Source organism: Leptodactylus fuscus, chromosome 3, assembly GCF_031893055.1.
Source record: "Leptodactylus fuscus isolate aLepFus1 chromosome 3, aLepFus1.hap2, whole genome shotgun sequence".
Lineage (NCBI taxonomy): Eukaryota > Metazoa > Chordata > Amphibia > Anura > Leptodactylidae > Leptodactylus > Leptodactylus fuscus.
In genome coordinates, this window is record NC_134267.1 from 9283972 (window position 1) to 9297331 (window position 13360).

A 13360-nucleotide genomic window follows, 5' to 3' on the forward strand; every position below is an offset into this window, starting at 1 on the left:
TGAACTCCAGTCTACACACGGCCATGCTGAACTGCCGATCCATGGATGAAGTAGAGCATGTGGTGAGCATGAGTCTATCTATCTATCTATCTATCTATCTATCTATCTATCTATCTATCTATCTATCTATCTCCTATCTATCTATCTATCTATCATCTATCTATCTATCTATCTATCTATCTATCTATCTATCTTTATATAGAAGTATCTCTTGTCTTCTATCTAGTACACTCCATACAAGACTGGAAGCAAAGGCACCAAAGCACAAAGGGCCAGACAGTTGGGCCTGGAAGACGCAGCCAAAGCCTTGATTGAGACCCCGCAGCAGCTAAACCTTCATAAGTATATAAAACCTAACACTGAAGGTAGGCTGGGAGCGAGAAGTGACGGGCACTTACAGGTCACAGAAGGTCATTCATTGTTACATACTATCTTATGCCATCCAGTAACCAGCATATACAGTCCTATGAAAAAGTTTGTGCCCCCTATTAATCTTAATCATTGTTAGTTGTAAATATTCTGGTGTTTGCCATGTCAGTCTGATATATCTAATAACTGATGGACACAGTAATATTTCAGGATTGGAATGAGGTTTATTGTACTAACAGAAAATGTGCAATATGCATTAAACCAAAATGTGACCGGTGCAAAAGTATGGGCACCTCAACAGAAAAGTGCCAGTAATATTTAGTACATCCTCCTTTTGCCTCTAGTCGCTTCCTGTAGCTTTTAATCAGTTCCTGGATCCTGGATGAAGGTATTTTGGACCATTCCTCTTTACAAAACAATTCAAGTTCAGTTAAGTTTGATGGTCGCCGAGCATGGACAGCCCGCTCTCAAATAATCTGAAAACAAAGATTGTTCCACATAGTTGTTCAGGGGAAGGAGACAAAAAGTTGTCTCAGAGATTTAACCTGTTAGTTTCCACTGTGAGGAACATAGTAAGGAAATGGAAGACCACAGGGACAGTTCTTGTTAAGCCCAGAAGTGGCAGGCCAAGAAAAATATCAGAAAGGCAGAGAAGAAGAATGGTGAGAACAGTCAAGGACAATCCACAGACCACCTCCAAAGAGCTGCAGCATCATCTTGCTGCAGATGGTGTCACTGTGCATCGGTCAACTATACAGCGCACTTTGCACAAGGAGAAGCTGTCAGGGAGAGTGATGAGAAAGAAGCCGTTTCTGCAAGCACACCACAAACAGAGTCACCTGAGGTTTGCAAAAGCACATTTGGACAAGCCAGCTTCATTTTGGAAGAAGGTCCTGTGGACTGATGAAACAAAGATTGAGTTGTTTGGTCATACAAAAAGGCGTTATGCATGGCATCCAAAAAAAAACAGCATTCCAAGAAAAACACATGCTACCCACTGTAAAATTTGGTGGAGGTTCCATCATGCTTTGGGGCTGTTTGGCCAATGCCGGCACCGGGAATCTTGTTAAAGTTGAGAGTCGCATGGATTCCACTCAGTATCAGCAGATTCTTGAGAATAATGTTCAAGAATCAGTGACGAAGTTGAAGTTACGCCGGGGATGGATATTTCAGCAAGACAATGATCCAAAACACCGCTCCAAATCCTCAGGCATTCATTCAGAGGAACAATTACAATGTTCTGGAATGGCCATCCCAGTCCCCAGACCTGATTATCATTGAACATCTGTGGGATGATTGGAAGCGGGCTGTCCATGCTCGGCCACCATCAAACTGAACTGAACGCGAATTGTAAAGAGGAATGGTCCAAAATCCCTTCATCCAGGATCCAGGAACTGATTAACAGCTACAGGAAGCGACTAGAGGCAAAAGGAGGATCTACTAAATATTACTGGCACTTTTCTGTGGAGGTGCCCAGACTTTTGCACTGGTCAAATTTTGGTTTAATACATATTGCACATTTTCTGTTAGTACAATAAACCTCATTATTTAGAACTGAAAATGATTAAGATTAATAGGGGTGCCCAAACTTTTTCATAGGACTGTATGTTAAAGGATTGTTCCAGGACTTTACATAATGGCGACCTATTAGGCTAGGTCATCAATAGGGGGGAGTTTGACACCTAGGACCTCACTGATCAGCTGTGTCTGAGCTGCAGTGGCGTCTCTAGGCCTCTCTACAGGGGTCGGAGCCTTCTATGTCTGGGGATAGTATTGGTGTCCTGATGTGAGACTTGTCAGCCCCCACTCATCAGATATTTGTGGACTACCCTAAGGATAGTCCTAAATCCTGGTAAATGAGTCTCCGTTCAGATAATTTACAGCTTGATGTGTTATGGGACTAAGCAGGTCAGACAAACAATATTCTCTAATACGTGCTGATATTTTGCACTATGTATTATATCCATTTACTTTACTTAGGTTTCTCAATGTCTAAGAACATGAATTAGAGACATGGTCGAGCCTTTTTGTTCTTTAGATCAACTTTCAGTGTAGCACCACTAGAGGGCAGCGTCACACAACAAAACCCTGAAATCTTGTGATTGCAAATTCTGTCTTACTGTATAGCATTTTTCCACCACACATGCCTAAAACTTTTGCACAATATAGGCTATATATAATCTGGTTGATGAGATATAGTAGATCTGAACATCGCCTGTTAATTTTGTTCTCTTTTCCATTGAAGGTCTGTCCACACTTCAGGATGTGGAGATGGGAGTGCAGCACATCTTAGCAGACATGGTCGCTAAAGATAAAGATACATTGGAACATATCAGAAAACTGTAAGTACTAAGGCCTCGTTCTAATCTGCGTCGGTAATCCGTTCGGGGGAGTCCGCGTGGGGACCCCCACTTATGGCCTACAGAACACATTTGCAAGCGGTGTGCAGTGAAAGCACACGGACCCCATAGACTATAATGGGGTCCGTGTGCTTACCATGAGATCTCCGCAGGGATTATCCAGACAGAAACCTACTTCACAATCTACTTTTCTGTCTGCGTGATTCGTGCGGGCAGCGAGCGGCCAGCACACAGACCCCATTATAGTCTATGGGGTCCGTGTGCTTTTACTGCACAGCGCTTGCAAATCCGTTTGGTATTCCGTTAGCAGATGTGAACCAAGGCTCACACTGGTCACTTACTTATTGCTAGTCATACTCTTTAGGATTAGTTCACACGGTTTTTTGCAGCCTGATTTTCAGGAATTGTCTTTGAAACACGTCTTCCATTCATTTTTATGGGACTCGGTAGCAAATTTTTTCCCTCTAGCTGTGTTTTTCACCGATCTCCAGATGGATGCTGCCTTGCAAAACCTATAGAAATGAATGGGAAGCTGAAAAAAATTCCATGTGGTTTTTGATGCAGTTTTTGCAAAAATTTTCCACTGTGCTGGATATATATATATATATATATATATATATATATATATATATATATATATGCAACAAAATCCGTGTTGTTCTAAAATGAAAGGTAAAAAAAATCCTCAAAAAAACAATTTTTTGTTGCATACACCATGTTTTAATGCAGTAGTGGTCTCTGACAGTACGCGGGTCACATCTATTGTTCGATGTATTTCTAGCTGCAAACAGAACTACGTCGCCCTCCAGTCCTCACTGGCCAAATCAACAGGAAAGGAGAAGGAAGGAAACACAAAGGACGTCGACAAATTCCATTTATATCACAACTTCACCTGCAGTATAAGTAGAATTCAGCATCATCAGGTAAAGCCCTGTTTATATCGTTACCGTCGTCGCTGTCGTCTCTTCTGATGTATCCAATTGATTGAAGAATCGTATTCGCCATTAAGTAACAATTCTGGGTCTCCTTTTCTTAGAACTCTCGGATATGATGTCCCTCTGTTATTCCTCCTAGAAGTGACAAAGTTACTAGTTGGGGCTGCGTCCCTGCACAGTCTGATAATGACCAGATTGTGCAACCGGTAACGCCCACTTGTCCATTTTGACATCATTTTCTAGGAGTCAACAGTGGCATTAAAGCTCAGTCTCAGTTATCTAGTGAACACTTTGTGGATATAACGGTGTAACCGCTAAAACAGGGTTAGGGAACGTACGGCTCTCCAGCTGTTGCAAAACTACAACTCCCAGCATGCATACTTGCTCTGCTGTTTTAGGAAGTGAATGGAGCATGCTGGGAGTTGTAGTTTCACAGCAGCTGGAGAGCCGAAGGTTCCCTACCCCTGCGCTAAAGGGTTTGTCCTAGAGATGCTAAAAATGTCAACAGGATAGGTCACCAGTGTCAGATAGTTCGGGGTCCGACACCCACACCCCATGCTGATCACCAGTAATTGGGTATATGGGTGGAATCAACTCTGCTCCTATTCAAGTGCATGGAAATGGAGCTACAGATGCCTCTGCTACAGTGTACAGATTTAGAGCTGTATACAGTGTACAGAGGTCAGTACATTGTAGGTATACTTAGCATACAGCTTCTGTAACAGCTGATAGGTATAGGTACAGATGTCTGATACTTTTCATTTTTCATGTATCCAGGACAACCCATATGATTAATAACCATGTATCAGGACATGACTAGGTAGACGGTATTTCTGTTTATATACAGCTGTGTACACACGATACACAGGCCCTATCCCTGGGCCATTCATCCAGTACATTACACCATGGGCCTCGCAGCCACATACTGTGCAGTACAGGATCACTCTGATATTTTGCGCGTCTTGTCCTCCTCCTCCTACACGGTGGCTCATCCAGCCTTGCCCTTTGCAGACCTGAACATGGATCAATATCGTAACCTTTACAATGTATTGAAGATGCCGTCGCAGTCGAAGAGCACATTCTGCCCTAATGCCGGTCCCCGGGGCAATGACTAAGAGCACGAAAACTTAGTTTCTGGATTTCTAGTTGAGATCAAGGCACGCTTATCAAGTCATTGATTCTTAGCTGCAAGGCGACCTCTGTACGAGAACACGGGACATAAGACTATGTAGGCTTCATAGATTGGATATTTCTGTAAAAAAAAATCTGTGCTAAAATTCCAATATCAAAATCAAAAGGGGAAAAAATGACTTGTCTGTGCTCATAGTAATAGGGAGGTTGTAGCGTAAGGAGCCCATACACCTTGTTATTCCTTCTGTCCTCCCCATAAACCTGAATGCCCAGCTCGGTCAGGCATGCATGTCTTCTTAATAGGGGGATGCGAATAAGGCGAAACAGGGAAAATATCTCTGGGCATTGTCTCTCGGATGGACCTGCAATATTTAGACGGGCCAAAATGACCATTGAAGTTGAAGGTAATTTCATGGGAAATGGACGTATCTGCCGTCCTCCGTGATATGAAGCCCCAGGGAGCACAACGCTGCCAAGTGGTATATTCTACTAATATTATAAATGTGGAACTTTGGATGTTTATTACTCAATCATGCAAAAACGGCTGAATGGATTTGGATGGCACATAGATAGTTTGTAACCTCAGTTAAAACATTGGCTACTTTTTATCCCAGTAAATGACATGGTTTCACAACTGTTATGAATTTATGGTCACATACTATATTACACTGCTCTTGCAATAGCTTATCTCAGCCAGGGCTGTTATCTCTCTGTGCAAACACTCAGCTAACCCTCAGTGGATTGTGTACATGCATCTGCATATTATCGGATCTGCTCCAGGCAGTGCTGACACACTGGATGGGAAAAAAACCTGTAATCCAAATTGGCAGTTTGCTACTTTTAAACTTGCCAGGAAAAAGAAAATCGAATTTGTTGCAAAATTCTAAAACAACGACAGCTGTGAAGGAAGCCAGAAGTCACAGAGTTCTCCTCAAGCGGAGCTGAGGGGGGTTATCAGCGCCAACAACACGCTCATTATATGGCGTCCCAGCGAGCTGCTGAGATGCCAGAACAATCACGGGCACAGCACGAGGAACGAGTTCAATAGCAGGCCGGCTTGACAGTGGCTAAAACGCCGGAGCAGGTGGATCATCAATGCCAACAACATGCTCATTATATGGCATAGCAGCGAGCTGTTGAGATGCTGGAACAATCACAGGAATGGCATGAGGAACAAGTTCAGCGGCAGGCCAGCATGAATGCTGCCGAAACACTGGAGCAGGCGGGTCAGAAAATCTAATTTGTTGCAAAATTCTAAAACAACGACTGCTGTGAATGTAGCCAGAAGTCACAGAGTTCTCTTCAAGCAGAGCTCAAGGGGGATCATCGGCGCCAACAACACACTCATTATATGGCATCCCAGCGAGCTGCTGAGATGCCGGAACAATCACAGGCACAGTGCAAGGAACGAGTTCAGCGGCAGACCAGCTTAAGAGCTTCCGAAATGCTGCAGCAGACGGATCGGTAACTCCAACAACACACTCATTATATGGCGTCCCAGCGAGCTGCTGAGTTGCTGGAACAGTCACGGGCACAGCACGAGGAACAAGTTCAGCGGCAGACCAGCTTAAGAGCTGTCAAAATGCCGCAGCAGACGGATCGTCAATGCCAACAACACGCTCATTATATGGCATCCCAGGGAGCTGCTGAGATGCCGGAACAATCACAGGCACGGTGCGAGGAACAAGTTCAGCGGCAGACCAGCTTAACAACTGCCGAAACGCCGGAGCAGGTGAAACATCGATGGCAGCCATCTGCTGAATAAAGGAGAATCATCGACACCAACAACAAGCAGACGAAGTCGTGGGCAGAGGCTAGTATTATCTCAATACAGATTAATATTATTATTGTGATATATTTATATATATTAACCCATCTATTTGGTGAAGGTTAGGAAACCTTGGACACGATCCTTCCTATACGTACGCCACGTTGTCCAGACCTTAAAAAAAGAGGAAGAGTTACATGGCAGCCGCCTCTTTACCATTGACAGATGAGACCTTTGGGACCTAGCGCCTGTCTCTTCTAGACATTGAAATGGACTCCGAATTCCTTGTGCTTTCTCTTTGACCCTGTCTTAAGACTGGTTTGCCTGCTCTGTCCTCACTCCTCTCCTCGCTGGCACGGTCAAGTGTTTCTGGTGTCAGGGCCCATCATCTTTCAAGTAGGTGCCAAGTCGCTTGGCTTAAAGCATTAGGTTTGGTTGCAGCGGCAAACATTTTAGTCTGAGAGCGGCACAAAAGAGCTTTCTAATTACTCTCCAGAATGTCGGGTTTTTTTCTCTCTCTCTCTCTCTCTCTCGACCTCGCTATATTACATTTCACCTTTTTTTCTGGGAATTCTGCCAACCGAAATACATTTAATGTGCAGGTGTTAATAGTATTGACTCATTAGTTTGCGGTATTAGCTTATAGTAAGGAGTTGTTTTTCTCCGACTGTTCACCTCAGACATGACCTCAGTTTTACAGATTTTGATCAGATTTAATTTTAAGGAACAACAGGATTCAGATCTTTTACTTACGCTGCAAATAAATCCATTTTTATCAGTATTTTATCTTATTTTTCTTAATTTTTTTTTTTTTTTATTGCTATGGTAATTATTTTTCATTATTTTTTTACGTCGCCATCTGCAGCGTTTTTCATTAGTTTAATGAAATTAAAATAATACACATCGAGGGAAATTTTCAGCTGTTTTCGAAGGCCACTTTGCTACATAATTGTTATTTGAGACAAATGTATCAAAATGTTGCATTACGCTGATACATTTTTTATATCTTTAAATATAGAGAGAGCACTCGCTTCAATTTTTATACCGTTTACCGTACCGGAGTGACAAATTTGTGACTTTTTTTTAGGCCACGATACATAAAAGGTGTCTAAATCCAGGGCAGAAACCGTCACACCAACGTTTACTCCAATGTGACCGTTACATGTGTGGCGCAAATGGCTCTAAATTCTGGTTAAGTGTTGTTTTGCAAAGGAGATAACACATTATTGGGCAGCAAAATGTACAAAAAAAGGTACAAAGGAGAACCATAAAGTCAATCATTTGTTGTAAAATATTCATTTTTTTTTTATTGGGAAATATACTTTAAAAAAATTTTTTTTAAATTACAGTAACATTTTGACCCCAGAACACAAAGTTATTTTAAAGTATTTTTCAATATGTAGAAATTGGGAAACTAAATTTAAGCCAGAAAAAATAAATAAATAAATATATATATATATTTTTTTTTTATATTACATATTTAAATATATATATATATATATATATATATATATATATATATACATTTACTTACACACATATATATATATATATATATATATATATATATATATATATATATATATATACTCGAGCAGTATAAGCCAAATTTTTAAGCACAAATTATTATTTTTATTTTTTTTTTTTTTGGGGGGGGGGGGGTCATGTCGTAAGGAAAGCCTGTAAGCTGCATTTAGAGTCCATTCACATGGAGTAAACGCGCGCTCATTTTGGCACAATACACATGTAAAGAATGTTATAGAAGTCAATGGGAGTCTTATCTTTACACGTGTATTGTGCCAAAATGAGCCTGCATTTATTCCGTGTGAATGGATCCTAACCCTGCTACCAACATCTGGATAGCTTCTACTCCCCCCCGCTTATAGATTGTAAGCTCTTGTGGACAGGGCCCTCTATCCCACTGTAATACTTGGTTACTTTGTTAGTATTGTACTTGTTTTGTATGTAAATCCTCCAATGTACAGCAACAAGGAGGTAATGGTGTTCTAAGAAATAAATAAATAAATAATAACAGTAATAATAAATTATTATTATTATTATTATTATTATTATTTAAAAAAGACCTTTATTTATAAGTTAATAAATAAAAAAAATAAGTTGAATAATTACATATCATGGTGGATAGCACAAGAAATCTAATACTGTTTAATCTACAACCTAAAATATAAGGATCAGAATTTTGTGTATTCATTTCATTGCAATTGATACATTCTTTATTTATTTTCCACACACACACACACACACACACACACACATAATAAATATATATATATATATATATATATATATAGTCCTATGAAAAAGTTTGGGCACCCCTATTAATCTTAATCATTTTTAGTTCTAAATATTTTGGTATTTGCAACAGCCATTTCAGTTTGATATATCTAATAACTGATGGACACAGTAATATTTCAGGATTGAAATGAGGTTTATTGTACTAACAGAAAATGTGCAATATGCATTAAACCAAAATTTGACCGGTGCAAAAGTATGGGCACCTCAACAGAAAAGTGACATTAATATTTAGTAGATCCTCCTTTTGCAAAGATACCAGCCTCTAGTCGCTTCCTGTAGCTTTTAATCAGTTCCTGGATCCTGGATAAAGGTATTTTGGACAAACAATTCAAGTTCAGTTAAGTTAGATGGTCGCCGAGCATGGACAGCCCGCTTCCAATCATCCCACAGATGTTCAATGATATTCAGGTCTGGGGACTGGGATGGCCATTCCAGAACATTGTAATTGTTCCTCTGCATGAATGCCTGAGGATTTGGAGCGGTGTTTTGGATCATTGTCTTGCTGAAATCTCCATCCCCGGCGTAACTTCAACTTCGTCACTGATTCTTGAACATTATTCTCAAGAATCTGCTGATACTGAGTGGAATCCATGCGACCCTCAACTTTAACAAGATTCCCGATGCCGGCATTGGCCACACAGCCCCAAAGCATGATGGAACCTCCACCAAATTTTACAGTGGGTAGCATGTGTTTTTCTTGGAATGCTGTTTCTTTTTGGACGCCATGCATAACGCCTTTTTTTTATAACCAAACAACTCAATTTTTGTTTCCAAAATGAAGCTGCCTTGTCCAAATGTGCTTTTTCATACCTCAGGCAACTCTATTTGTGGCGTACGTGCAGAAACGGCTTCTTTCTCATCACTCTCCCATACAGCTTCTATTTGTGCAAAGTGCGCTGTATTGTTGACTGATGCACAGTGACACCATCTGCAGCAAGATGATGCTGCAGCTCTTTGGAGGTGGTCTGTGGATTGTCCTTGACTGTTCTCACCATTCTTCTTCTCTGCCTTTCTGATATTTTTCTTGGCCTGCCACTTCTGGGCTTAACAAGAACTGTCCCTGTGCTCTTCCATTTCCTTACTATGTTCCTCAGTGGAAACTGACAGGTTAAATCTCTGAGACAACGTTTTGTATCCTTCCCCTGAACAACTATGTTGAACAATCTTTGTTTTCAGATCATTTGAGAGCGGGCTGTCCATGTTCGGCGACCATCAAACTTAACTGAACTTGAATTGTTTTGTAGAAAGAAATGGTCCAAAATACCTTCATCCAGGATCCAGGAACTGATTAAAAGCTACAGGAAGCGACTAGAGGCTGTTATCTTTGCAAAAGGAGGATGTACTAAATATTAATGTCACTTTTCTGTTGAGGTGCCCATATTTTTGCACCGGTCAAATTTTGGTTTAATGCATATTGCGCATTTTCTGTTAGTACAATAAACCTCATTTCAATCCTGAAATATTACTGTGTCCATCAGTTATTAGATATATCAAACTGAAATGGCTGTTGCAAACACCAAAATATTTAGAACTAAAAATGATTAAGATTAATAGGGGTGCCCAAACTTTTTCATAGGACTGCATATGAATCCTCGTTTCTAGGAGGTGGCATTGTACCTGACAAATATAGAGTCAATGGGAAAACTGAGCACATAAATACACTGCACAAGCCGAGTATAAGAGTGATATAAATAAAGAATATGATATAATGATATATGGGGGGGGGGGTCTATGACCAGCCACAATAGTAATGTATAGAATCTCCCATAAAATAGTGAATAAAAAGAAGCTTTAAAAAAAATATAATAAAAAAATAAAATAATTAAAAGTTGTAAATCCCTCCTTTCCCTAGAATACATATAAAAGTAGGAAATGACTGTGACACACAAACACATTAGGTCTCCCTGTGTCTACTGAATATAGGGGATCTGCAGTGCTCCTGCTCCGTCGGGAAGGGGTTAATAGGAGCACTTCAGATCCCCTATAGTCAGCCAGACTGAGTTCTAAGTGGGGGAAGAAAAAACCTCAGTCCTCAAGCTCAGGGAAGGGGCAGACAGACAACCAAAACACCCCCTCCCCTTCTCCAGCAACTACTGCACCCAAAAACTCCGACCATTTTAATTTTTGAAACTTTCTAGCAGCTGCTGCATTTCCCCCCCTCGGCTTATACTTGAGTCAATACGTTTTCCCAGTTTTTTGGTGGTGGTAAAATTAGGGGCCTCGGCTTATATTCAGGTCGGCTTATACTCGAGTATATACATTGTATGTGTGTGTATATATATATATATATATATATATATATATATGTGTGTGTGTTTGTATGTGTGTGTATAAATAAATATAAATATATGTGTGTGTTAACAGTATAAATATATACACTCTTCTCTCTTCTTTTCTCTTCTCTTCTCTTCTCTCTCTATACATTTATATTCCTTCATACATGCATATACATATCACATTTCTAGTGTTTTCATCCTGGTACCATGCACTATAGAATTTCAGAGGAGATTTTTATTCCTAACTTTCTTGCTCAGTGATATGTCAGGCTTAGTATGTCAGTCGTACTGTAAAGCTGAGGAATATAAATTGTTACTATGTCCCGAGGAGGTTTAAAATGTTGCATTTAACATATGTGACATGTCTGAGCCGGCCGGTGATTGAATTAAACATCTAGATTGACAGATCCTGGCTGGCCGTGACAGTGCTCTGGGCCTGTGTGTACAGCTGCAGAGTCACCGGCAGGGGCAGATACTGACAAATACTTGGTCTTTTTATTCTCTATGATGACTGTGACTGTAGTCACTTATAGAAATCTGTTCTCAATCATTACCCTGGATTGTAAAGTAAGTGAGAATGAAGGGAAATCTAATGCGGACTGTGTAGAGATAGAGCCGAGACTAATAGATTTGTATAGTAGAGCTAGATATGAGAGAGATTTATATAAGATAGATAGATAGATAGGAGATAGATAGATAGGAGATAGATAGATAGGAGATAGATAGATAGATAGATAGATAGATAGGAGATACATAGATAGATAGATAGATAGATAGATAGATAGATAGATAGATAGATAGGAAATAGATAGATAGATAGATAGATAGATAGATAAATAGGAGATAGATAGATAGATAGATAGATAGATAGATAGATAGGAGATAGATAGATAGATAGATAGGAGATAGATAAATAGGAGATAGATAGATAGATAGATAGATAGGAGATAGATAGATAGATAGGAGATAGATAGATAGATAGATAGATTAGCTACGTCTGTGTGCATAAATATTAATTTCTTTCAAAACTGAAGAGAAATCAATTTTTAAAATAATTGTTGGTTATATTTTTACATTAAGCATAATAATCCATTATGTCATCATTTTCATTAATGGTAGCAAAATACAATTATCTATCTATCTCCTATCTATCTATCTATCTATCTATCTATCTATCTATCTATCTATCTATCTATCTCCTATCTATCATCTATCTATCTCCTATCTATCTATCTATCTATCTATCTATCTATCTATCTATCTCCTATCTATCTATCTATCTATCTATCTATCTATCTATCTCCTATCTATCATCTATCTATCTCCTATCTATCTATCTATCTATCTATCTATCTATCTATCTATCTATCTATCTCCTATCTATCTATCTATCTATCTATCTATCATCTATCTATCTCCTATCTATCTATCTATCTATCTATCTATCTATCTCCTATCTATCTATCTATCTATCTATCTATCTATCTATCTATCTATCTATCTATCTCCTATCTATCATCTATCTATCTCCTATCTATCTATCTATCTATCTATCTATCTCCTATCTATCTCCTATCTATCTATCTATCTATCTATCTCCTATCTATCATCTATCTATCATCTATCTATCATCTATCTATCTCCTATCTATCTATCTATCTATCTATCTATCTATCTATCTATCTATCTATCTATCTCCTATCTATCTATCTATCTATCTATCTATCTATCTATCTATCTATCTATCTCCTATCTATCATCTATCTATCATCTATCTATCTATCTATCTATCTATCTATCTATCTATCTATCTATCTATCTATCTCCTATCTATCTATCTATCTATCTATCTATCTATCTATCTATCTATCTATCTATCTCCTATCTATCTATCTATCTATCTATCTATCTATCTATCTATCTCCTATCTATCATCTATCTATCATCTATCTATCATCTATCTATCATCTATCTATCATCTATCTATCATCTATCTATCTCCTATCTATCTATCTCCTATCTATCTATCTCCTATCTATCTATCTATCTATCTATCTATCTATCTATCTATCTATCTATCTATCTATCTATCTCTATCTATCTATCTATCTATCTATCTATCTATCTATCTATCTATCTATGTTACATATTACATCTCATTTGACACTTATAAGTGAGTTGAGCACCTGACACTGATTTTCCTTC

At 39.0% G+C, this 13360-nt stretch overlaps 1 protein-coding gene across 1 annotated transcript in view; it reads left to right on the top strand.

Moving 5' to 3' along the window:
* The first annotated feature begins 20 nt into the window (after nucleotides 1–20).
* Nucleotides 21–13360, top strand: part of SRBD1 (S1 RNA binding domain 1) — a 139127-nt gene continuing 125787 nt past the window's right edge. The window contains exons 1-4 of the mRNA XM_075267030.1: nucleotides 21–62; nucleotides 227–365; nucleotides 2615–2711; nucleotides 3511–3652. Of these exons, the coding sequence (XP_075123131.1) occupies nucleotides 24–62; nucleotides 227–365; nucleotides 2615–2711; nucleotides 3511–3652 (417 nt within the window). The 5' untranslated portion in view covers nucleotides 21–23. The remainder of the gene's footprint in view (nucleotides 63–226; nucleotides 366–2614; nucleotides 2712–3510; nucleotides 3653–13360) is intronic.